The following is a 22654-nucleotide window of genomic DNA, read 5'->3' on the forward strand; positions in this document are numbered from 1 at the left end:
TGTCATTTTTTTAGACGTAGTCATTTGACAAAAGTTACTCAGCTAATCAAAAGAATAATTTCCAACACACATCATTTGACAAAAGATACTCAGCTAATCAAAGAGAATAATTTCCAACAAACTAGTTACTATGCTGTACGTAACGAGCCGATGAATTTGAACAACGTTCCCCAAACTTATAAGTTCACTGCTGAGTTCATCGACGAATGAATAAATCACAATTACAATCTCGTGAGACAAAGAAGTGCCATAGCACTCAAAAACTCGAGAATTCAACGTAACTACATTTGCCAATAAGGCCTCTACGCTGAGTGAAAAATACAAAATCATAAATTAATTTTGCAAAAAGGCGTTAAAGAGTTATTTGCTAAGGTTGAAATACTATGTTTTGAGACGACCTTTTTGGATTTTAGTTATATTTTCGGCTACACAAAGTAGGCACGATTATGATTGAAGATTGTTGACGTGCATATATAGTAAAGGAAATTATGTTATAGAGCAAACAATTTTAGGGCATGGCAACGACGTGGATTATATTGCACTAAGATAAAGCTTACAACTAGTAAAGGAGAAATGTTCATAAAACATATAACTTAGTAAACTGGGCCCCTACTCGAGAAGTGGATCACGAGATAGAACTGATGCCTGGAGCCCAACCTTCAGCCAAGCGAGCCTACAAAATGGCACTTCGTGATGCCATTATAAACTCAAGGAACAACAGAGGCAACTTCTGGAACAACCCAAAAAGAAGAAAGATGGCCCAACATTAAGATTATTATTGAAGTACAAGAAGAAACCAGTCCCTCTATAGGTGGTGTGTCCATACATAAAATTCATCCTTGAAAAACCAAAAACATGTATATACATTATTCCCCACCATAGGTTCACCTACTTTCATAGCTAGGCTCGTCTGCATTCCTATCAATGACCCCTCCCATATCTGAATGCTGAGTTGCATTCTGCGTATATCCATCCACAAATCCAGACCGACTTTTTGCCAGTGGGCCCAAAATTTTGCTCCTCAATGACCTGACATGCTGGACAATTAAGTGAAACAAATCCGTAATTAACTTGTGTCTGGGAATAAGTTTCAAAATTTTCATTGCAACTGCTAAGAAACCATGTAATTGTAATGCTTATTACCTGAAGCCTAGAAACTTCTGCAACTACATTGCTCAATAGAAAACCACCGATCTCCAATGCATCACCTCCCACCCTGAGAAGCAATGTAAGACATGTTGAGAGACGATGTATGTTAAAAATACTGATTGCACCACCATTCGGATAGCACCTGAGGTGCTTACCTTTTGAGAGGATCGTAAATTACATGCTTGGCCCTTGACTTTGTAAATTTTGACACATCTTCTACCCTTTGGAGATTGACTGTAACCAACTTAGCCTGCTCATTGTAACAAAACAAACTGCAATCTTTAAAAACCAATCACTGTGACAGATCTAACAAGTATAAAATGCTTTCTCTATTATGAAAAAAAAACAGGTTAAGGATTGTCCAGAAAAGACAGCAAAAAAAGCTCTTAGCAACAATGCCAGTGTATGTCAGATGTCAGTCCATTTTCTCAGCATGAGTCTGCAGCAGCTAATACATACCTAGGGCTTTCAAAATGGCACATGGGGCATCATCTAAGTTCACGCCAATGCTCGCATAGCTGTTGGTTTCCACAAACTGGTCTAGCCATCTAGACCCCAAAACCTTAAGGTGATTGAGGGCCACATGATAATTCAAGCATTCACAGCAGAATGTATGAGATGAATGCATTTACATACAGCAAATTTTTGTACATTTTATTATCACACAAGCAAAGTTAAAATTATCGTTTCAAGATTTCAAACATGTTATATGGTAAGATCATCAATATGTCTAGATCCCTTGCGATCTCAAGATGCATCGAACACTAGGGCATTCTGAAAAGCATTCTAGTGTAACAAAGTGGTTACATGGCTCCTCACATTGTACAAACTTGTGCTTAGATGGATACAAGAGAGGATTGTTTCTCATAAGGAGAAACAAGATACAAGCTTGCATCTCAGGTGAGTGGAAGATACACACTTACATCTCTGTTGAGTGCAAGATACGTACTTGGTCTCACAATCAGGACATAATACTAGCTCGTGCATCTTTGTCATCTGATCACAACAAGAGGAAATGGAAGATCTCTGTAAATAATTGTTTAAAGAGATCTCTTCATATGTCCAATCTGTCAATGCTATGCCTAATTGATTTGAGTTAAATGTAAAATAACAGCAAAAGTCTCCAAGCATACCCATAGCTCCTATTACATACCTGATACTAGCCGCAAGGTTAGCCTGCCTAATCTTGTATTGGAGGACCTGAAGTAGTGCTGCAGGCTGATTCATGGGCTAGGGTGTTAATTAGTGTTATCCCATAAGTTATAAGAGATCGAGGGATGTGACACTTCTGGTGGACAGTTGTAGGATATGCAAGCTCACCACACAACCATAGCCCTATCCAAGGAAGCCCCCGAGACTGAGATGCCACTCCTAATTGACTAATGATTAATTTGGTAGGATCGAGAGGATCAAGGTCAGAAAGTAATGCTTTGGGCAAGGATGAAGATATCTATGAAGTCCTTCCCAAAATCTGCCCTAAACACACCTGAAACCAAGGTTAGTCCTAAACCAAATCATGAGGTAGGAGGCTAGCTCAACTCCCAACCACGACCGGCATCCACCGATCTAGCTTGGTATCCATACATCAACATAAACAAATTGTAACCCGTAGCCGCATGCTTAGCACTATTATAGGCAAACTTGACCATTGGGATGTAACCACGACCGGCATCCACCGATCTAGCTTGGTATCTGTACATCAACATAAACAAATTGTAACCCGTAGCCGCATGCTTAGCACTATTATAGGCAAACTCGACCATTGGGATGTACTTCTCCCAATTAGATGGTCTCTTGGAGACGTATGCACGAAGCCTATCCACCAAAACCTAATTCACTCCCTCTGTTTGCCCATCAAACTAAGGATCATATGATGAACTAATACTCAGCGTAGTCTCCAATTTGTGGAAAACTAGCTACTAGAAGTGTCCAGAAAACTTCGAGTCCCTACGTCACTAACTATATCAAAAGGCAATCCATACAACCTGAAAAGCTGCTCAACAAACTGTTGCGCAAATTCAATTGCCTTCACTATCCCTTTTGTAGCTAAAAATCATGCCATCTTCGTCATTCCACCACCATCTAGATAGCATTATGCCTTCTACTGGACTCTGGCAAACCTACAATGAAGCCCATGGATCATGCAATCTCGTCCTCTTTTAACTGGCTCATCTTGTCACGCGCTATGCTCACAGGTTGAGACCCTGGAACTTAAATCAATCTTGATGTCCGACTATGCCCTACATATTCGTAGGTGTGTCAGATTCTCCCCTACTTGCTTTCCGTTAAGCAGTGTTCATATAAAGCATAGTCACATGGAAAGCTTGGGACATGGGAACGCCGCTTAGCAGTCACGAGGACCGTGGGAACGTCACGGAACATGTCACCATTTGGTCCATCTCCATTTCTGGAGCAACTTGTATGGGACTGTCACTCCATAGAGCGACCAAATTTGTACCATCTTCACATGTGGCGAGGCCAGTGCCACGTGTGAAAGGGTCAGTCATCTTGTGTTACATGGACAGGAACCAATTTTGTGCCACACCCATGTGTGACCAGTATTGTGCCATATGGATGGGAGCCTGTTTACTGCCACCTGTGTATAACCAAGATTGTGTCTTACCCATGGAACTGTCACTTCATGGTAGGACTGATATTTGTGCCGAGCTTTGCCTATGGGATTGTCACTCCATAGGAAGGCCCGTACAAGATTTGTGTTTTGTCTATGGGACTGTCACTCCATAAGAAGACCAGGAGTTCACATTTCTGTCGGGCCAGTTTTGTGCCCGACAAGAAATTCTTGTACAAGTTTCATGGAAGGGAGATTTTGTCCATTACATGTGCACATGCATTCATGTTTGCATGCATAAACTTGTTTTCGCATGACTTGTTTTCAAATGTTTGCCTGTTATGACGTGCCATTACACTGGACGGTGACGCCCCCAGTGTACCGTGGGCAACAAGTCGGTCAACACCGGCAAGCGGCCACCATAGTACACTCCCCCACGACCAGAAAAAACATGAAAACAACATGGAAAATAAGGAAAAATGGAGACTACTCCTAACTGGGCGGGCACACCCACAAGAGAGGCCCTCACTCCCTACTAAGTAATATGGTACACACAAGAGATGGTTGCTAACACCCCCTCTCAACTCTTGGATGTGAAACCAACCCCAATGAGCTAGAGTGCTGACGAAGCATCGCCTAAGGTAGAGACTTCGTGAAGAGGTCCACTACATTGTCCTCCGTCAAAGAATAGATAAGCAAGATGAGCCCAGGGTAAATCCATAGCCTGATGTAGATCTCCTCGTGTCTAAATCTCCTCCCCAATCTGAGTCACTCCAACCTCGGAGTCTGACTCAGTCCTTCATTCCCCCTCCAATAACATCTCTGTGCGATCTTCGAGGTCCATCCTCTGTGGTCCACTAGAGGGGATACTCCGTAACACCCGACTCCCGAATGGTGTCCAACAACCACTTTGGTACTTGAACAAAACACGAAGCCTCTTGCTACTGTTGGGGCTCTTCTCCAACCTCGGGCTCAACCTCTACAATTGACTGAGGCTGGCTAGCTAAAACAGTAGCCTAGGAATCATCTATCGGAATGCCAGCGAAAATGAAGACAACTGCTGTAGAGAGCAATACACAGATGAAAGAGAGAGAGAAGCTTGTGTAACTCTACTATATACACCAATAAATCCCGGAATAATACAATGAAGGAGTGTGAGGGCAAGGGGCTATTTTATACGGCCCCTGGCTGTTGGTCGGCCAGCCCAAAGTCAACCGACAGCAGCCCACGACCAACAAATGCATAGTCGGCTAGCAGAAGGGCAGTCGGCCAGCACCAAAAAACAGTCGAGCATCACCAAATCAACTAGGCAGCACAAACACAGTCGGCCAAGCATCTGGGGCAGCCAACAGCCCACACACAGCTCCAGAAAAATAGGAAAAAATACGAAGAGTGAGGAAAAAATATAAAGACACCAAATACGGGCGAGCACACCCACAACAGAGGCCTGGCATAGTGTAAAGACACGAGATGACTGCTAACACCCCCTCTCAGCTCCTGGATGTGGAACCAACCCCAGTGAGCTTGAGTGCCACTAGAGCATAGCCTGAGGTAGAACTTCGTGAAGAAGTCTGCCGCATTGTCCTCCGTCGAACAATAAAAAGCAAGATGTCACCAGCCAAGATCTTCTCACAAACAAAGTGATATTGTATCTCTATGTGCTTGGTCCAAGCATGGAAATCGAGTTCCGAGCAATAGCGATACAGATCTGGTTATCGCACTGGATGACCGTGGGCTCCTTCTGTGGAAACCCAATCTCACCAAGCAACCTCCGCAGCCACACAACCTCGCAAGCAGCACCACAAGCAGCCCGATACTCTGTCTTTGTAGACGACAAGGTAATAGTTGGCTGCCTCTTGCAGCTCCACGAAACAGCTCCTAAGTCGAGGGTAAAACTGTAGCCTGATGTAGATCTCCTCGTGTCTGGATCTCCTCCCCAATCTGAGTCACTCCAACCTTGGAGTCGAACTCGTTCCTTCATTTCACTTTCAATCGTGTAGACGAGTCCAAGATCCTTCGTACCCTACAGATACCGCAAGATCCGCAATCTTGCGTCCCAATGAGACTTCAACAGCATCTGCATAAACGAGCTCAACAACCCCACAGGAAAGCTCAAGTCCAATCTCGTGTTCAACATCCAGATCAATGAACCGACCAGCTTTCGGTACAAGAGACATCAATGATCAACTGGCTCACAAGGATCATTTATTGTCAGTTTTGTGTTCGGGTCCATCGATGATGTGATAGGCTTGCAGTTCTCCATCCCAAAGGCCTAAAGCAATTCATGGACATACCGCTGCTGAGAGACAAAGAACCCCCTCTAGGTCTGCCAGATCTTCAATCCCAAGAAGAAGTGGAGTAAGCTTAATTCAGTCATCTCAAACTCCTTTGACAAGGCAACCTTCGTCACACTACAATGTGCTCCATATGACCGCCGATGAGAATGAGGTCATCCACAAAAAGGATGATCAACGTGACCATGCCGCGTTCTCGAAAGAGATATAGGTTAGGATCTGCAATCGATCTCTAAAATCCAGTCTGTAGAAAGAAGGAATCAATCTTCTAATTCCAAGCCCTGGGAGCCTGCTTAAGTCCATACAAGGCCTTCCGCAACCTGTAAACCATCCCCTTTGATCCTGGAGCCTCAAAGCCGGGAGGCTGCTCAATATACACCTCCTCCTGTAGGCCAACATTAAGAAACGCAGATTTAACATCCATCTGAAAGACGGGCCACCATTGAGAAAAAGCAAGGGCAAGAACGATCCGAATCATGGTCATCATCGCTGTCGGTGCAAATGTATCCTCATAGTCAATGCCAGGCCGCTAAGCATAACCCTTAGCCACAAGTCTGGCTTTGTGTTTGTCCATCGACCCATTGGACGTATACTTGGTCTTAAAGACCCACTTGACACCAAACTCTTTCTCCCCCATCACATGCCACTCCTTGAATAGAGCAAAAGCTTGGTCCTTCTGTGAAAGAAAATAAACCCATGTGAATCTGCTACCATCATCAAGCAGCATATAGTACAAAGAACCTCCCAAGGATGGCGTCTGCATAGGTCCACACAAGTCAATGTGTACCAAATCCAAAGGTTTCAAGGCCCGCCTAGAAGCCTACTTTGAAAAAGATTCCCTGTGCTGCTTTCCACGAATGCAAGAACTACAGCATCCTTGCCTGTTGCCAACATCTGGCAAGCCAACCCCCATCTGGTCCCGGAAAGCTCGCCGCAACGCATCCACATTCAGGTGACCAAACCAAAAGTGCCCCAAATCACCAATCTGAGAACATATCAAAGAGGAGAGTGCTGAGGGTTTGTATATACCATTCTCCACTCCGCCTTCCCAAACAACCTAACCAGTCTCGTGGTCCCGTAGAGCAATAGAGTGCTCCTTAAACTCCACCCTGAAGCCAGTCTTGCACACCTCATGCACTGACAACAAATGAAAACCAAGTGCGGGGACGTAAAGAACATGAGAGGAATGCTTCCCCCCTCTGCCATCGGGAATGATCTCCATCCAGCCCTCATTGTGAATCGTTATGGTAAAATTGTCGCGAATGAAAATGCGACCTCATTGCCGTTTCAGATCTTGAAAGAAGTCACGAGAAGGAGTCATGTGCCTGGAAGCACCACTATCAAGAATCCACTCCCGAGTATCCTTGGCAGTGAAGCCAACTGCCTCCTCGCTTGAAGAAGATGAAGAATCGGGTCCAACATCTCCAAGTGCACAAAGGCTGGAGTCTTTGCAGCTGAAGCTGAAGAACCGGCACTCTTTCCAGTCCACTTGGGACACTTCCTCCAATGGTGGCCTTTATCGCCACATGTTTCTTCCAATACAACATGAAAACAAGAAAACATCACATAAACTGAATTTGCTGACAATTCTCAACACAAGTGAGCATTCCCGACATCAAGCACATGCAAGACAACTATGGACAGCCCATAGTCACAAGGGACGGGGGACGGTGACGAGAGACGGGGACGGGACAGGGGACGGCCATAAGTAGGGAACGGGGACGGGGGAGGGAACGGCACTCAAAAAATACTTTTTTTTTTAGTTTTTCTACTCTACACTTATTCTACTTTGGAAGTACATCAAAATGAGCACAAATTTACACTAAAATGGTAAGCTTTTGAGTCATATTAACAAAATACGCCAATCAAAGAGTGAAGGCGTTCACGGTTGATTGTATTAATAATTAAGCAGATACAAAATGAGTCATGACTCAAGAGTCAGGACTAAGTCTTAAGGAGGCAGAATACATGGACGGACTCAAATGAGTCAATTGTCAAAAGACGCAGCGGAGATGATGACCAGATCTGGGAACACAAAGAGCAAAACGCAGTCCAGAAAATCACAGCACAAGAGAGAGAGAGATAGAGGCGTGTAACTCTGCTCTATACACAAGAAGATCCCGAGGATGATACAACATGGTATGGGGGCTGGGGGCCTATTTATATGGCCCCATAGACCAGTCGGCCTGTGCTACAGGCAGCCGACTGGTCCTGAATCTCCACGACCAGTAAAAGACAGCCAGTCGGCCAGCTAAAATGAGTCGGCCATAACAGATTCAGTCGGCCAACATAAAGGCCCTCCTGTCACCTTACGGAAGCCACCCAAGCCATAGAAAAATGGGAAAAAATAGAGGAAAAATGCGGAGAGTGGGGAAAAATGATAAAACACCTCATAAGGGCAAGCACACCCACAACAAAGGCCCTGGTGTATAAAACTGGACAGGAGATGACTTCTAACACCCCCTCTCAGCTCCGGGCTGTGTAACCAACCACAGGGAGCTAGGGTGCCGCCTGAGCAAATCCTGAGAGAGTGACTTCGCGAAGAGGTCCACCGTACTGTCCTCCGTCGAACAGAACTCTAGCAAGATGTCATCAGCAACGATCTGTTCACGAACAAAGTGCCTCTGGATGACCATGGGTTCCTCCAGTGGAAGCCCAAACCTGCAATGCAACCTCTGCATCCTCACCACCTCACAAGCAGCATCACAAACAGCCCGGTACTCTGCCTCTGTCCTCGACAAGACAAAAGATGACTGCCTCTTACTGCTCCTGAGTCGAGGGTGAAACTGTATCCTGAAGTAGATCTCCTCGTGTATGGAATCTCAGTCACTCCAACCGTAGAGTCGGACTCCATCCAACAATCTCCCTCCTCTGTACAAGAGTCCACGATCCTTCGCATGCCGCAGAAACCACAAGAAACGCAATCCTGCATCCCAAAGAGTCATCCGCAACCATGAGCTCAATTGCCTCATCAGGAAGCTCCCGTCCAATCTGGTGTCCATCAACCAGATCAATGAACCATACTGCTTCTGAGTCAAAGAGGCATCACTCAGCCCACAAGGATCAACACCTGTTACGGTGCAAAAACAAGTCTCGGAAACCTGATGAAGACCACGCAAGGCCTTCTAAAACCTGTCAACCACCCCCTCTGAATCTGGAACCACAAAGCCTGGAGAAACCACCTCCTTTTGCAAGTAATCACCTGCCACTTGCCTGGCTTTCCGAAAGGTCCCCGTGGAAAGAACATCCTCATCTATTAGAGGTTCTTTGTCCCGAATACGACGAAATATCAGAGCATAAGTGACCTGTTTAGTTTTCTCTGACTGACGAACACAAGAACTACCAACATCAGTACTCGAGAGTTCCTGCCAACTGTTGCCATCTACTAGCAAGCTATCCACCATCTGGTCCCGAAAAGCCCACACCTGCAGCGTATCCACACTTAAGTGGCCATTACCAGACTGCCACTCATCACAAACCTGAGGACCTGGGAGAGAGAGTGCTAAAAGCTTGTAAACTCCACCCTAAACTCCGCCTTCCCAAACCACTTGGTCTGTCGCTTTGTCCCGAAGAGCAACAAAATGCTCATCAAACTCCACCCGTACGCCAGTATTGCAAACCTAATGCACTGACAACAGATGAAAACCAAGTGCCAGAACATACAACACCTGGGAGGAATGCTTCCCTCCTTTGACATCAGGAACTATCTCCATCATGCCCTCACTGTAAACTGGGATAGTGGATGTATCCCCAGTAAGAATGTGACCAGAATACTTGCAGAGATCCTATAAACCAGAGCAGGAAGGAGTCATGTGCCTGGAAGCACCACTATCTAGAATCCACTCCCGAGTATCCGTTGCGGAGAGTCCTCCAATCTCCTCCCTGCTTGAAGAAAATGAAACATCGGTGTCCACCACCTCTAGGTGCACAAAAGCCGGAGTCTTCATGATTGCTCCTGAGGAATCTTCACCCTTCTCGATCTTCCGCTTGGGACACTGCCTCCAATAGTGGCCTTTCTCGCCACAATCACAGGTCCTCTCTGCCTTTAGTTTCTCGCGGTCACTAACAGACTTCTTCTCAGAAGACTTCTCCGACGAAGCCTTCCCTTTGCTCGTATTACGGCCTTTCGACCGTTGGCCAGTTAAGGCCTCCGAACCTCCACCCTGAGGGTTCGTGAATCGTTCCTCCTAGTCCAGGACCATGGGCACAAGCTCCTCCCACGTGATGGTGCTGAGCCTGCCACTGGTAATCAAAGACGAGTAAAATGCTAAGTACCGAGAGGGCAAGTGTGACAGCAACGTTATGGCCATGTTCTCTGACGATATCTCCTTCCCAACCCGAAGAACTTCCTGCTGAAGAGCCGGCAGCTTGTTAATATACTCCCGCATCGTCGACGACTTTGCAGGGTTCATAACCCGCATTTGTACTTCCAAGGAAATCCTCTTCATGGGCGATACCCTGTTGTAAAGAGAGACCAAATGCTGCCATATACCTCTGGCCAGTGTCATATGCTTTACATGATTGATTACCTGCGGTGTGCAGTTGAGAAAGATAAACGAACGGTTCCTGGCATTGACACAATCCCACATCTGTGTCTGAGCCTCCCGGTCCTTTCGGATCGACGGTAACTCCCCTTCCTCTACTTCCGACCATGGAACACCAACTACGACGAAATCAGCGACATAACACTCCTCTCCTTAAATGAACCCATGTGAAGGTTGCGAACTGAAGGAGGATCCGTCAACCAATGTACAGCTGCATGGACAAAAGTAAAGGTACACTCAGCAGGTGCATAAGCCAGAACAGCCCATAAGTTTGTGGGTGGGACCGCAACGTGTGAGAGCTGCCAATATAAGTGTAAAATGTATGGGCAGTCCATGCATAGAAATGGCACGAGCTAGAATAGTACAGGCGACATGCACAAACAGGCCCTGTACAATGACCCTGTTCAAGCAGCAAAAAAGAGGTGCATGTGAGAGCTGCTTGCTGATAGAGTCAGGTAAAGGGCCACCAAAAGAAAATACACCTTTTTCTGCACTTATAGGTGCAGTCAAGTGCAGAACATAGTTACCAGAAGTTTCAGAAATGCCTCATTTAAAATGGGTTTCAAAAGTTTCATATTTTTTTGAGACGTCCAAAAAAAGCTTCATACAAAAAATGCAAAATATATATATATTTTTCAATATAGAATATACATGAAAATATGCTTTTAGGCCATGACCAAGGCTCGAGCGTCCTTGTTGAGATGGTCAACTAGTCACTACCAAGTAAAAAAGAAATGTCAAAAAAAAGTTTCATGCAAAAAATGTAAAAAATATAAGTTTAGAATATACATGAAAATATGTATTTAGGCCATGGCCAAGGCTGAAGCGTCCCTCTCAAGATAGTCATCGGCATGCAGTAAAGGACATGCGCATGCAAGTCGAGTAGCAAGCAACAAGAAAAAATGCGCTTCGGAAATGCGTATGTATGAAACTGGCATATAAGGTTTTTGGGTCTTAAAAATTTTAGGTGAATAAAAAACAAGTTTCATATTCTGAAACATTTCGTAAAAGTTTCGGTCAGTTTCATATAATTTGAAACAGATTTCGTTGCTACTATGGTGCAGAATTGATCCCTCAATGGTAAGTGAACTTGTGTGCAAATAGTTATTTTACCTTTCCAACCTCCAATTGATGTACAAAGCCTCTAGATAATGAAGTGGCATGATTTATAACACTTCCCCTGCACTCTTCAGATTCAGCTCCAGTTGTGGCAGCATTGAACCAAACCCTCCTGTACATCCAAAAAAAACTTTTAAAGTTCTAGAATTTCCCTGATTGGTACTTAAAGAGCTTTCGTAATCTAGGAGCTTTGCACAAAGCAAGAGGCTCAAGAGATCACGTACCAGGGATCCAACCTAAGCTGTTCAATTGGAATAAGTAACATGAACCTTCGAAATTGACCATACTTGATGGAGCCCTCTTCTCCTCCTAGAGATTTCATCATAGCAGTAACGTTGGATTCTGTCACAGGAAGGCTGGATTTCCTTAACAAGTTCTTCACGTGCATTCTTTGCAGTGTACCATGCTTGCTTACACCAAGAGAGTTGAATAGACGAATCATCATTGGTTCTTTTTCCTGTATCAGTGAAGAGAACTCTGTCCATCCTAAGGACTTCGTTGGCCAATGCTTGTACTTGCTGTGCATAAACTTCGTTGCATAACTGGATGGGAGTTTCATCTTGTGCATTTCAGCCCTTATATCATCCAAGGTTAATTTCCCATCCTTGTCCCTGTCAAGCTCTTGGAACACTCTTTTACCTGAAACATAATAAGTAGACTATGTTAAGTGCTCGTGTCAACCATAATGGACCATTTAGCATGGTTCAAACATGTGTGTCATCTCAAAATTTAGATACTATATTGAGCTATAATGACATCTAAAGGATTCTTACGTTCACTTCTTGACAAGATTATCTAGAAGACCCATGCAATGCATTTCATTCGCATCCCAGAACATATAAATAATTAGGCCTTGGAAGTTGGGATAAACTGAACATTCAGTATGTTCTTCATGGGAGTGTGCACGCATACATAGATGCTAGAGGACAGGGAACTGTTCAATGCTGCTACATCTATTTACAAACAAGCCCAAAGTTGCTAGTTTCTAAATCATTTTGACACTAATCTTATCATGAGTCAGCTAAAATGAACTGTCCATCCCTTGTGCATAGCACCTATAATGTTGAGATTCCTCCACACGTCTATCAGCCAGCAAACCCAAGAAAGGTGCAGGTGAATGGAATAATGACTTTAGGATCCAAATACACCGCCATAATTAGATCCCACTTCTCCACATGTGAAGAGTAAATTAAGCTATAGCAAAGGTTAGCACTCTAGGCAAAGCATGAGTTCTTCATAAGATCACAAATGTATACATGTTCGACCAATCCCCAAACATGGTAGATCTCTCAATGTCCCAACAAAGTATGCATACAGACCCGCATCCTGGGTTTCAATTGTTTCCACATGGCAGGGAAGTAAACTTGAACATGATACCTCTCTTGATTTTACAATGAGACCCTTACTATATGCAGATACTCTTCAATTGTCCTGTGATTTTACAGCCTTAATATTTTGCTATCGCTAACAAGCAAAGACACTCACGTAAATACAATTTGGCCACAAAAGCAGACATCTGGCAGCTATCGGAATACGCACCTTCTGTTTCTGCATAGAGAAAAAAATCTTGCATAAAACTAAGCTTTTCTTTGCTGGGAAAAGTCTGCTGTTGACCTGGAATGAGATCCACAAATACTGGCAAATGCATTCCATGCATCCTGAGGGGAGACCCTCGTTGTGACTCCTCAGACTGCACTGCTTCAGCACTTTTTGACTGCTCCTCGGGAAGTGAGGACTCAGAGCACAATATATGAGGCTCACCCTGCAGACGAGCAAACCCAAGGGTGCTTTGCTTCTGCAGACTTGCCTTCTTCAAGCCATTGGTCAGTCCCTGTGCTAAATTAGAATTCTCCACAGGGTGAGCTTGCAAAAAAACACCCACTGGAAAAGCTTCAGTTTCGAGACCTTGCAATGCCCCCATTACCCCTGCAGAATCCCGGTCAAGCAAGCTAAATTCTTTCACATGCAAATGGTTCGACATGAAAAGTAAAAGGTGATCCTCTAGAGACGACATATCTTTGGGCTTGCCTTGGGGGCAGAATCTTCTCTTGAAAGAAACCTTTTCCATAGCTTCTGAGTTGGCTTCCAGAAATCTACCTGAAGATCTCTGTTTTGATAACCCACGACAAGACAAAGAACGAGAAACATTCTTCCAAACTTTGTCTATCCAAGGCATTGCCCCATTGGTGCCCATGCACACACTGTTTCTTCCTTCTAAGCCTTCTGCTTCCTTTGACTGAAAACCTTTCAACATGTCACCGAGAACAAACTTCTGGGCAGACACCTGTGTTTCCCTTGTCTTCTTCTGCTCTTGATTAATGTCCTGATGGGCTGGTGACCTGCAAAAGGCTGGGGCCATGATTGTAGAACTAGCCTACAAGGTATCTTTGTTATGCACTAGAATGGCGACAAGCTAGACCAACGAATTAATTAAGCAGGCTGTCCAGCACCAAATGTCGTCATGGAAATTGCAACAAAGTATTCCTCTAAAAGTCTGGCGCAATGGCAGGAAGAGAATGTAAAAAAGTAAACACTGTAAAAACAGCGGTAGATGAACCTGGGAAAAGGGCAAAGATAGACACTGTTATCAACGATGTGTGCGGAAGCAAGACAGTCAGTGTTTACAAAGCCCTCGGCTGCCCTAACCACACCCTCACCAGGGACGAGACAGACAGTAATATCATCGACGAGTCTTCACAAAAACTCTACTTGCCGTCGGAAGGAAAGAAAATGACAGGATCCGTACGTTAAACGAAAAGCCACATTTCTGATAAACAGACAGAAAGAGACAAATAGACACCCTAACCAGGGACGAAAAAAACTATGCGCTTAATTCCCAGTGACCAAACAGGGTAATGAGCTCTCCTTTTTCTGTGCCGCTCACCCGCGATCTTTCAGAGGTGAGCAAACCTTAACCGCTGCAGAAGATCTTTGCCATAGACGGCCCCTGCAAGCGCTAGTTTTCACACGCTGCAGGCGAACACTGGTTTCTTCGTGGAGGAAACGCTCCGATGTCTGAACACTTCACTTTTCTTTGCTGCAGATCAGGTCCCTTCAAGCAATCGTCGTAGAGGTTCACGAATAGTACTGCTTGACGCACAATTGAAGCAAAACATTTTGTGCAAAAATCTCCTGCAACCGCCAATACCCGGTTTCCCGCCCAAGGAGTCGAATCCTGCCGACCATTACACGGCGCCGTTAAAAGCCCTACATCTGTTATAAGTATTTTTGGCCTTATCTTGATTAATTAATACATAATAAATCGCGCTCTGCTGATAAATATCGCGTTTCTTTTTAAACTTCCTTTTAGATGCGTGCGACCCCACGCATTTTTGCGAGTTGAGAGCCACGGCACCCTCAGCTCTATTCGACACTAGCACGACCAAGGTGGGATCGACGGTGGAGAAGGTTTGGGGGTCGCATCTTGACACGAGGGGCATTGATCTTGGCGGCGGGCACTAGTTGAGTAATCTCGGATCGAAAGTAATCTCAAGTTGGGGCAGGCGGGGGTGACGAATCTTTTTGAAAAGTAAAGAGAATTGAATGCACTGGTGTAATATTGAAATTTTTGAAAAGAGTGTCCATATTTCTTTAAATGATGTTTATTAAACATCATTATAGGGACGATAATGCTAGTCGCCACTACGTAATCTCATGACAATAGTAATCTTGGCCCATCGTAATTTGGGATGGCGAAAAACCCCAAAACAAAAAAAATTGACTTCATTGACATTATACTCTCTCTCTCTCTCTCTCTAGAAAATACATTGCAAATAGTGGTGAGGAGAAGAACATTCTATTATCTTGTTGGATCTAAAGATCAAACTACCACTTGCATTAATCTGTCTCAAGAAGGTATTTCTCTTAGCTTGATCTTTCTAATACATTGAGCTATACTTTTGGTTACAAGCATTACCATAAAACACTTTGTTTTGACATGATTTGATCTCCAATGTGATGTGCATTATCTTTAAACAATTTATAGTTTAGCATATTGATCAATTTGATAATGAAATTCTTTGTTTTGACATGATTTTATCTTGTCAAAACATGATTTCAATTTGATAATGAAATTCTTTGTTTTGACATGATTTTATCTCCAATGTGATGTGCATTATCTTTAAACAATTTATAGTTTAGCTCTATGTATTGATAATGTAGTCTTAAATTACCACAGCGATGGATTGGCTAGTTAGAGATGAGGATAATAATGATGCAAGTAGTGATGATTTAAACATTGAAGACCAATGTCAAAGTGGTAACAACCATGATACTACAACGGAAGTCTCAAAAAATTGCAAGGTTTTATGCAATCCAAATGAGCATTTATCCTGTATATATTTCTCTTTTAGAGAGGAGCTAAATGATAATCATCATGTGGTTGAGAGAGAGAGAGAGAGAGAGAGAGAGAAAGCCCTCCAATCGCATTATGATAATCATCATCAATCGCATTATGAGTAATCAATCATGTGGTTGATAATGACCTTAGCTTTTTATATATAACCTTACCTAGTTGGTGCAAGTAAGAGAGCAGGCACACTCGAGCATGTGCACTCGACCAGTCGCCTCAACTGGGGTACGCGAGGATGTAGGGCTCGAACTCTGCGTTAAGCAGATGACGCAGACACTAGCCAGGTTGAAGACGAACACGCGAGACGGGCAAGGGGCGCAAACTGATTTTTCAACAGGTAATCTCAAGATGATGCCGGCGCCCAGTTTTTGAGTGAAAAAAAAAAGCCAAAAACCTTGCAACATTCCTTCATAACAACGACGGCTAGCTAAGGAGAATCTAATGTGCCAGAGAGCCAGCTGGGGAGACTTCATTATACTGCTGCTGTCAGGCTTGAGATTACTCAACAGCCACCTCAATCAACGGCGCAGCACATCCGAACTTCTCCGACGATTTGACACCGTCGATCCCCCTTGGTCGTGCCCATGTCAAAAAGAGTGCGCCTGCTCTCTTACTTGTGCCAACCAGGTAAGGTTGTATATAAAAAACTAAGGTCATTATCAACCACATGATTGATTATCATAATGCAATTGATGATGATTATCATAATGCGATTGATGATGATTATCATAATGCGATTGGAGGGCTTTCTCTCTCTCTCTCTCAACCATATGATGATTATCATAATGCGATTGGATATGTATATGTGCGCCATACGATTGGATATGTATGTGCGCCATACGCATGTACATGATATCAAAATGAAATGTGTGTGTGCGCGTATATGTGTATGGAAGAGATGCGGATATAAGCAAACACTCTTTGTACGTGTCTAAATGAGAGAGAGAGAGAGAGAGAGAGAGAGAGAGGGGGGGGGATTAGAGTTTATGTGTCTTTTATATGGATGAATGCTTAACATGTAAGTTGTATGCAAAAACCGCCTCTAATATGTGTGTATGTCTCTTCCATGTAGTTGGAGATTTTCAAAAAGTATCTTGTCAACCAAGACTACTCTTGTGGCACTATGCAAACACAGGTTAGTCTCATTTGTGTAATTTGTAAGAGATCTTTAAAATTTTGAAAAGAAAGTAGAAACTAATTTTGATACTAAAGCAATTGAGAATGTGACTTTATGTTGCTTTTAAAATAGTAGAATGAAGTGTGAGTCACTTCGTAACTATGCATGTGGCTTTCCTTTTAGGAATCTCCCTATTATGTTAAGATTAAGAGAGATAATGGGCATGTTATTCGCTAGTGTCGTGCCTCAGAATATTATCCCAAAAGACATATCATTTATAGTAAAAGAGTAGATCTGATGCGTCACCTAAAAAGGGATCATATGCTTGATGTTGAGATTCTTAAGCGTCCCATGGGTAGACCAAGACAACAAAAGAGACCCCCTATGCTTCTACCCACACGATCCTCTCATCAATGTGAAGCCTGATTTACAAACATTGATCTAAAGATAAAAAATGCCAATAAAAATTTCCACAAAGAGGTAATATAAAAAGCACACTCTCTTTGGGAATCAAAGGGTGACAAAGAAAAGAGTTCCTATGAGGAGTGGGAAGAAGCTTATGTAAAGAAAAGGATGGAGGAGTGGGAGAAGGGAATGCCTGCTCGCATTGCCGGTATGCAGAGAAGGATTGCACAAGGCTATAATGTTGTGCGCGGTAAGTATAATTATTTAGTCTTGAGCAATGGTAAATTATGCACAAAGTGTTTATTTAAATACTAATATTCATCACAAGGTTTTATAGAGGATAAATAAGCCAAATCAAGAAGAGGTCGATGTCCATGAGATGGGAGATGATGGTGAGGTCGATATCCATGAATTGGGAGATATCGATGTTCATGATGGCGATAAGGCTGATGTTCGAGATGATGATGAGGCTGGTTTGAATGAGGTGGGAGATGCCGATGTCCATGACATGAGAGATGATGTTGTCACTACCTCGGTTACACCTTTGTTCAAGAAACATTATTGCATAAAATTTTCTTTTTTTTTTCAAAATTCGTAATTGTTATTTCTTTTGGTTCAGGGTTTGAGACCCTTTGAAAATGTGCATGTGCCTTTTGCTCCACAAAAGGGAGTGAAAACCAAAAAATCTTTAATAGGCGACGATGAGAAGGGTGGTGTGATTTTTAATCTACGCATTATTTTTCTCTTTGTAAGCACATGCAAAGTGTATACCATAGTAAGCAAGATAGATTAGTAGGCATCTATTACTTTCAAACGTACTATATTTTATTTTTTATCTACGCATTATTTTTCTCTTTGTAAGCACATGCAAAGTGTATACCATAGTAAGCAAGATAGATTAGTAGGCATCTATTACTTTCAAACGTACTGTATTTTATTTTTCATGTGCATTTTTAATCGATGCAACTCCTTGTGCAGTAAAATGTGGCCGGTATTTGACCCAAAAAAAACATCCACCCATTATCATTGTGTCTCCTAAAGAAAGTAGCAAAAATAGAGACATGAATGTTGTTATCAGCAATAGAAGATTTGATTGCCAAAGTCCAGCCCCGAACTCCATGTCAACTTACATGGATAGGTAATTGTTATCATTGTATGCTTCTCACAGTATCTTACTTCTATGATATCCGTTCTTTGGCTAAGTTCATTTGTAAATTGTAATAGGTTAAAACATGGTATGATTTACCATTTGAGATCCTTGAGATCGAGATTACAGGTGGAATGTGACTTTAAACTTGTGGATGGAGGTGGTGTGGATGTGGAGGCTAGCACAAACTCTTTGAATCTTTTTGTCTTGTAAGTTTTTTTTTTTGCATCTCTTTTTCAGAAACATTTTTGTGTGTGTCCTAATATTAAAGAAGTTTCATATAGGTGGATGGAGTACACATTGCCAAATAATGTGATAGATCATGTGTGGTTCATGGGAACAACTTATGGTTGTCCTTTATGTCCCTTGAAGTTGATGATATGTCACTTCAAGATTTCTTTGGGACACCAGATCTCGTGAGCTATATGTTCACCTTTTTTCCGATCCTTGATAGGTAAGCCCACGTATGAGTTGTAAAACTAGAATGTTGCTAACTTCATTTGTAGAGTGAAATCACTTGTGATGATAAGCGTAATGATACATATCTCATTGGACCCCTGTCGCATTCTACAGTGGACACATTCAACATGTCAATGGGCTGCCTAGAGAGCAAAGTGCAATCTTGTTTTTTGATTCCTTGTCTATGTACTGTTTGACATACTACTTGCCGCGTGTTTATAGGTGTAAATCTACTTTTAGCATTTTATTGTATATGTTGTGTAAAGAAGTAGTCCCACAAGCTTGTTAAGATGGAGGTTATGTTATTATTGCAGGGTGCTTGATTTTTTGCACCCCACAGTTCTCATCCTGTGGTATAGAGTGAGCTTTTGGATCCAGATACGTTGTGTCAGGCCGTGACAGTGGAGGTATGTTTACTATTAAACAATTAGCTATTATAGAAAACAAAAACTACTTTTATGCTTATGTGGTTTATAATTTATGTACAAGATTTCCCGATAACCTAATGGGTACGATTTGTGGGTATTACGTTATGGCTACCATGTGGTTTTTGATCAAGGGCGGATTACAACATTCCAAGCCTAGAAATTGGGTATAAGCTTACATCTCTATGTTTTTTAGTTTCATGGTTAGTTATATGTTCTTTAGTTTTATGGTTAATTTATCATTTCATTTACCTTGTTGATATATTGTATTCAGCTTTCAAAAGCTCGGTTTTCACATGCAGATGTAGAGAGGTTGAAGGGGGCCTCCGATCCTGGATCCAAACTTGTATGTTAGAGACGGCCATGCGGCAGTAGATGAGATGGCCATATGTTGCTAGATGATGTGGGTGCTTGTATGAGATGGTCATATGCTGCTAGATGATTTTGCATCTTTCGTATGACTCATGGCTTCATGGCTTGTGTAATCTTGTCAAAAGCAAGTTATGGTTGCAGTTTTGGGTTTTATTTTCTTCCATAAGTGTTTCGAGGAGACGATCATTGAGATTCGACATCTTTTATATGACATTCTACATCTTCTATATGAGATTTGACATCTTTTGTATGAGATTTTGCATCTTTTGTATGAGTCATGGCTCGTGTAATCTTGTCAAAAGCAAGTTATGGTTGCAGTTTTAGGTTTTATATTCTTCCATAAGTGTTTGTATGAGACTGTCATTGAGATTCAACATCTTTTGTATGACATTCTACATCTTCTATATGAATCGACATCTTTTGTATGAGATTTTGCATCTTTTGTATGAGTCATGGTTCGTGTAATCTTGTCAAAAGCAAGTTATGGTTATAGTTTTGGGTTTTACATTCTTCCATAGGTGTTTGTATGAGACGGTCATTGAGATTCCACATCTTTTGTATGACATTCTACATCTTTTATATGAGATTCGACATCTTTTATATGAGATTTTGCATCTTTTGTATGAGTCATGGCTCGTGTAATCTTGTCAAAAGCAAGTTATGGTTGCAGTTTTGGGTTTTATATTCTTCCATAAGTGTTTCAGGGAGACGATCGTTGAGATTCCACATCTTTTGTATGACATTCTCCATCTTCTATATGAGAGTCGACAACTTTTGTATGACATTCTCCATCTTCTATATGAGAGTCGACAACTTTTGTATGAGATTGTGCATCTTTTGTATTGAGTCATGGCTCGTGTAATCAATGACATGTTTGTATTAAAGTGGATGCTCATTATATTTACTAGCCACACTATTAACTCTATTACTAATTATTATTTTTGACCTAAACTACAATGTTGTATACAGTAATCTCGAGCTGTGAAAGTAATCTCGGGATCTCGAGATTACTGTATACAACATTGTAATAGTCGAGATTACTTTTATAACATTGCACTCAGGTCTATGTTGTAAAAGTAATCTCGGGCTGTGAAAGTAATCTCGAGTTCCTGAGATTACTTTCACAGCCCGAGATTACTTTTACAACGGAGACTTGAGTGCACTGTTGTAAAAGTAATCTCGACTATTAACTCTTGCTAATTATGTTTATTGGCCTCAACTGCAATGTTGTATAAAGTAATCTCGGGCTGTGAAAGTTATCTCATGAACTTGAGATTACTTTCACAGCCCGAGATTACTTTTACAACAGAGACCTAAACTGCATGTGGATTACTGTTGTTGTGCTTGAGATTTTTATGTTTACCCTTTGTTATTAGATTACTTTTTTCACAATAGAGACCCACATGCAGTTCAGGTCTCTGCTGTGAAAGTAATCTCAGGCTATAAAAGTAAGATAAAGGGTTCTTGAGATTACTTTCACAACAAAGATCTGAGTACCCGAGATTACTTTCACAAGATCTGAGAACCCGAGATTACTTTCACAGCATGCAAATGAGCTGCATGTGGGTCTCTGTTGTGATTGTAATCTCGGGCTGTAAAAGTAATCTCGGGTTCTACCCCCTACTTTCACCTTTCTTCTTACAGCTAAGTCAAAAAGCAAATATGTTGACATGCTTTGCCTAAGATTACTTTCACAACAGAGACCTGAGAACCTAAGATTACTTTCACAACAACAGAGACATGAGAACCCGATATTACTTTAATAGCCTGAGATTACTTTCACAACATGCAAATGAGCTGCATGTGGGTCTCTGTTGTGATTGCAAATGAGCTGCATGTGGGTCTCTGTTGTGATTGTAAATGAGCTGCATGTGGGTCTCTGTTGTGATTGTAATCTCGGGCTGTGAAAGCAATCTCGGGTTTTGCCCCTTACTTTCACCTTTCTTCTTACATCTAGGTCAAAAAGCAAATATGTTGACATGTTTTGCATGCATTAAAGTTGACTGCATAAATAAGACATTTAAAACACCAAAAACTTTAATTGTTGGGAAGTTTCAAGGGAGTTAACGTAACAATAACTCAGTTGGCATGTGTTGTGTATACATGAGCAAGATCCTTCCTTGTGATGCAAAAATGTTATGAATTTCATTTGCATTTGGAAGAATCAAAGAGAATGACCGCTCTTCATCTTGCAAGTTACCATACTTTGAAGAAGTGATTTTACAGCAAAAACTATTAGCATCATTGCAAACTTTGACCTCCTTGCCAATGAGACTCGCTTGTACTTCGGTAGAGCCATTTTTCTTACTCAAAGGTAGCAAGGCATGACAAGTATGACATGAGATAGTAATTGCTGGATCCACTAGCCACGTTTTGGTACAACAATGTAGACACCAAATTTGAGGCCTTCTCTTAGAACGTACATGATGTCGACCACGTTTAAGAATCTCAGTTTGATGTGTTGGCTTATTGGGTTTGCAAGTGGAACCTTGTGCACCCATCTCTATTGGTGATACGAAATTTGGTTGTGCTTCCCCATGCCCAAGTCGAGTCTTGGTTACATTTGCTTGGATTTGCTGCACATTCCCTCGAGTTGGCATATTGATTTGGCTTGGAGACACCAATGATGCAAGGGTATCTTTAGACAGCTTCAATTGATGCAAGACAAATTCCATTTCTTTGGCACACCTCTTAGGTATTCCT

General features: G+C 42.3%; 1 protein-coding gene across 3 annotated transcripts; it reads right to left on the minus strand.

The window, feature by feature from the left end:
* Nucleotides 1-747: 747 nt before the first annotated feature.
* LOC147604684 (uncharacterized) lies at nucleotides 748-14876 on the minus strand. Of its 3 annotated transcripts, XM_086795061.1 has the most exons (7): nucleotides 13704-14797; nucleotides 13215-13601; nucleotides 11900-12314; nucleotides 11670-11787; nucleotides 1305-1399; nucleotides 1144-1216; nucleotides 748-1037 (listed from the first exon to the last, which is right to left on the minus strand). In XM_086795061.1, exons 1-7 carry the CDS (start codon nucleotides 14032-14034, stop codon nucleotides 885-887), a joined length of 1572 nt encoding a protein of 523 aa, XP_086651187.1. In that variant the 5' UTR covers nucleotides 14035-14797; the 3' UTR covers nucleotides 748-884. The 3 variants fall into 3 exon arrangements, with proteins under 3 accessions (XP_086651187.1, XP_086651185.1, XP_086651186.1); XM_086795059.1 differs by having other exon boundaries at nucleotides 13215-14876; XM_086795060.1 differs by having other exon boundaries at nucleotides 13290-14875.
* Nucleotides 14877-22654: the final 7778 nt, after the last annotated feature.

The sequence above is a fragment of the Cibotium barometz genome, chromosome 61, assembly GCF_041138505.1.
Source record: "Cibotium barometz isolate CiBa-2024 chromosome 61, ASM4113850v1, whole genome shotgun sequence".
NCBI lineage: Eukaryota > Viridiplantae > Streptophyta > Polypodiopsida > Cyatheales > Cibotiaceae > Cibotium > Cibotium barometz.

Excerpts from the sequence above, each read along its gene's own strand:
- LOC147604684 (XM_086795059.1), bottom strand. The coding sequence starts at position 14,034 with ATGGCCCCAGCCTTTTGCAGGTCACCAGCCCATCAGGACATTAATCAA. Across the intron at positions 1,217-1,304 it reads ATTTACGATCCTCTCAAAAG|GGTGGGAGGTGATGCATTGG; the intron begins GTAAGCACCTCA and ends ATTGCTTCTCAG. Across the intron at positions 1,038-1,143 it reads CAGAAGTTTCTAGGCTTCAG|CATGTCAGGTCATTGAGGAG; the intron begins GTAATAAGCATT and ends TTAATTGTCCAG.